Raw genomic sequence first — 4,295 nt, forward strand, 5'->3', positions numbered from 1 at the left:
TCATCATAGAATATGGTATTAAACTAACATTGCTAGAATATTAGGTTTATGGTCAATTTTGTCCTTTTTCGTTCCCATGCAACTAGCTTATTTTATATTCTTGTTTTTTCTCCAAGTCCAATTTCGAATTACATGAGTCTGCATATTCTTCAGCACTTTATCTTCACTATTTTATAGATGGAAACTTGAACACTTTGCAATAGGTTTTGGGTTTTGCGATAATATGATATGATTCTTTGTACACCTGTTATCTTACATTGAACTTGCAAAATTACTAATAAAGTTATAGTGGTTTATTATATTGTTATTGCCAATTATGATATTGGTGAGTGCCATAGATATTTTATTAATCTTGTAGTTTTTTAAAAGAATAATAATGCAATCATTTTGAAATGGAGGACAGATGGCATATGTCTCCAGTTCACAAAATTCCAATATCTTTTGATTTAACATAAATAGTACAAAGGGATTACTTGTATTATCACATCTCGTATGCTCCTGTCTCTTCTTACTTATCTTGTCTTGCTTTACTTAAACGACAATAATTAATTATAATATCAGGGACAAAAGAACTTTAATTAAAACTCTCCCTCCTAAATTTCCATTTAGTTGAACTATGCACATGAACCCTTTGAAATGAGTTTGATTTGATTTGTCTTAATTGGAAAAAAGCTCAACGACATGCGATAAGTATTGGTCAATTAATTAAACATTCCTTAATGACATGCCAAGATTAATTAAATTAAAGAAAAGAAAAGAACACAAACCATGCTTCACTGAAGCTTCTTTTTCTAGTGAAATATTTTTGACTTTGTGTTGCATTGTCAATTTTGGCATTCTTTTGAGTAAAAAGAAGAAAAAAAAACATCTGAGTTTCTTAAGGGATTTTGTCGCTTGAATAGAAGTAAAATAATTAATGGATGGAAGTTAGACTTTTTAAAAGAGTTGGCTGATGGTAGGGGCTACTTATGATCCTGTAATCTACACAAAGGCAAAGGATAGGAATATAATAAGATACATTAAATGAAGAAGTAATCAATCAAAGATTAATAACCAAACCAACCCAACCCACCCAACCACCCACCAAAAATCTAATTCCAAGGTTAGTCCTTCAAAAATTAAAGGAAATTTATTCCACATGTTGATATAGAGAAATAGCTTGATGACAGCATGCCTAATTGGAATTCTTCTCCTAAAGCATTCGAATAGACTAAAAAGAAGAAAAAGCATCGAAATGTATGGGTTAGTGGATTAATGAAGTGGGTGCAAATCTTGAAATACAGAGTTCAAAACCTATTTATCTAAATTTTGATGGGTAGAGCCACTCGATACTTATGCGGGTAGAAATAATAGAAATCCAATAAAATATTTAGGTACTGTGATCCAGACACCACTGTCATCATAGAAAAAGGGCAGCGCACTAAGCTCACGCTATGCGCGGTATTTTGGGGAAGGACCGGACCACAAAGGTCTATTGTAAGCAGCATTACCTTGCATTTCTGCAAGAGACTGTTTCCACGGCTCGAACCCGTGACTTCCTGGTCACAATCAATTACGCCAAAGCTCCCTCCACCAGTGTCATCATTGAAAAAAACAATTAAGAGAATTCAAGAAAAAGGAGTGGGAATTGATGAGAATGAAAAGATTGATTGGTGGACTAATTTTTCTTTCACCAATGGAAGATCTTGTAAGAGACAATGGAATAAGCACACAAAATCTGATAGTTTCTAATATGTCCCACAAAGTTACAATTTATGGGGCCCAATCAAAAGGGTACAACTGTCAACATAAATGCCTTTGCTTAATGAATAATACTATAATATATTGTTTAAATATATTTGAACAATATTAGATGATGACTTGATTCACCTTAAACAATTAAATTATATGGTTTGTTTGCTCTAAGAAGATATGCTCAGATCTCATAGAAGACCCTAATTAGTATATATGCTTACCTCATCAACCACTTCCTTAATATTCCTTTGTTTAGCAACTAATCTCCCATCATATTTTTTAATTGCATTCCTTTTGACATGGTCAAGATAAACCCTATTTCTTTCACATTTTTTAATGAATAGGAGTGTGGATAATTGCAAAGAACCTTCATTTAAGTGCTGAATAATCAGAACTCTACAGTTATTAGTGCATGAATATAATTTACAGTGCTGTAGTAGATGGGACTAGTCACCCACAGATAATTATTTAAATGAAATTGAATTTTATTTTTTCTAATATTTTATTAGCTTTTGGTAGAGAACAATACATGAATATAATCCACTAACCAATTGGTCAATAAAACAAGTGTTAAATAAGCCTTTTAAGTACAGTGATAGATTTGTTGAGTCCTTCCAGGTGATTACATCCTCATCTTTCTTTGACTTTTGTTGTATTGCATTTATAATATTTAAAACATTCTCCTCTTCTCAAGCATGGAATATTTGTTTTTTAAGTAATCAAGTGGTACCATAATTGCATGTTTTTATTTTTTGTATTTTCTTCAAAAGTAAGAATAAAAGACAATATTTAGTCTTTAATCATACACACTGAATCCTCTTTGGTTGGAAAAGTTTATGGTGTATCTACCACATTACTATTTATAAGATTTTTTTATATTGCATGAGAGACAGCTTCCTAAATATGACTATTCTTTTCCCTCTCCCTTTCTTTAATATTGACTATTGGTATATTTATGCCCTGTGCCATTTATATATGCAAAAAAACTTCTCTCAGCTGGTGTTGCATGGCATAGTCAAAAGAATATAAGTTTTATATATGAAAAATATTTACAAAATCAACTTTTTTGTAATATAATTAAAAATAAATTTCTATAATAAAATAGTAACTTGATACTAACTAAACTGCTATAATAGGTTAAAGTCGCTGATTATATAAATTTTTTTACACCATCAGTGTACATTGTTAGGGTACATAACTTACACCTTAGCTAGTCAAAAGCCCATTGAAATTACTATATAAGGAAGAGTATGCACAACACAAATTAGACCATCATAAGTCACAAAAAAAACATCATCTTTCTTTTATTCTAATTTCTCTCTTTCAAATCCATTCATTTTGTCAAGAAAAAATGACCAAGGATGTCTCTAGTACTTTTCATTCTCCATCATTCAATAATGGAGAAAATTATGAATCCTCTTCTAAATCGTGTGTAGAGAACAAGAGGCTCAAACTCTTTGGTTTTGAGCTTGAACCTTCGCCAAAAATCCAAAAGAATTCTAAAGAAGATCAAGGAGATCATGAAAGTGTAAATTCATCATCAGCTTCCACAGTTTCATCAGGAAGAGATCAAGAAAAGTTATTACCTGCATCAAATAGTAAGCCTGATCATGAGGAAATAATGAAGAAATTTGAGTGCCAATATTGTTTCAAACAATTTGCTAATTCTCAAGCTTTGGGAGGGCATCAAAATGCTCACAAGAAAGAAAGAATGAGGAAAAAAAGGCTACAACTTCAAGCAAGAAAAGCCAGCTTAAGTTGCTATCTTCAGCCTTTTCAAAACAGCAATAATAATATTAATTATCAGTTTTATGATCCTAATTCTTTCTTTGGGAATTCTGATCAGTTTACTGTGTATGATGAATCCCAAATTAGTTTCAGTCCTTATGATCAAGATTCCCAAGTCTCAGCAGGAAAATGGCCATTTCAGCAAGATTCCCAAGTCTTAGCAGGAAAATGGCCATTTCAGCAAGATTCTTGTATGTTTACTCTTACACATGGAGAGAAATCTAGAGAAAAATACTCTAGGCCTGCAGCAGTGATGAAACCATCAGCTTTGCCTAATTCAGCTTCTAAAAAAAAGTGTAATTCTTTGGATCTTCAATTGGGATTAAGTTTGCATTGAGTATTGCAAAGAGATTAATATATATATTTGTAGTGTTTTAGTTTAGATTCTAGAGATTAAAGAGCCTCATGCAATCATGCATGGTCTCTTCATTTCCAAGATTTTTAGGTCTATTTCTATACACTTTGTAAACATGGAAGAAATGGCAAAGAAAAAACAAAGATGATTTTGCTAATTCTTTCTTTTTTTAATCTTATGAAAATATATCATGAGTAGCTTTCATTAGCCAATTCAATTTTATATGAAAGAATTAAGCTGAAAATGTTGAGGATAAATTGGTTTTGTCTACCAGGTAGAATCATAAAATGTACTCCTATCAAAATTGCAAAGAAATTAGTTTTGAACTTAGAGTTGTCATAAGTTCTAGCTAACTTTTATTCAAATAGTATATTTGTTATATAGAATTCATTAACTATGTATAAATATTAAATTTAGA

The 4,295-nt window shown here is 31.2% G+C and overlaps 1 protein-coding gene across 1 annotated transcript; it reads left to right on the plus strand.

Annotated features, from left to right (window-relative positions):
• The first annotated feature begins 2,976 nt into the window (after positions 1-2,976).
• Positions 2,977-4,084, plus strand: LOC107779591 (zinc finger protein 5-like). Its single transcript, XM_016600042.2, has one exon. It carries the CDS (start codon positions 3,086-3,088, stop codon positions 3,857-3,859), a length of 774 nt encoding a protein of 257 aa, XP_016455528.1. The 5' UTR covers positions 2,977-3,085; the 3' UTR covers positions 3,860-4,084.
• The last annotated feature ends 211 nt before the right edge of the window (positions 4,085-4,295 follow it).

The sequence above is a fragment of the Nicotiana tabacum genome, chromosome 20 (assembly GCF_000715075.1).
Source record: "Nicotiana tabacum cultivar K326 chromosome 20, ASM71507v2, whole genome shotgun sequence".
NCBI lineage: Eukaryota > Viridiplantae > Streptophyta > Magnoliopsida > Solanales > Solanaceae > Nicotiana > Nicotiana tabacum.

Excerpts from the sequence above, each read along its gene's own strand:
- LOC107779591 (XM_016600042.2), top strand. The coding sequence starts at position 3,086 with ATGACCAAGGATGTCTCTAGTACTTTTCATTCTCCATCATTCAATAAT.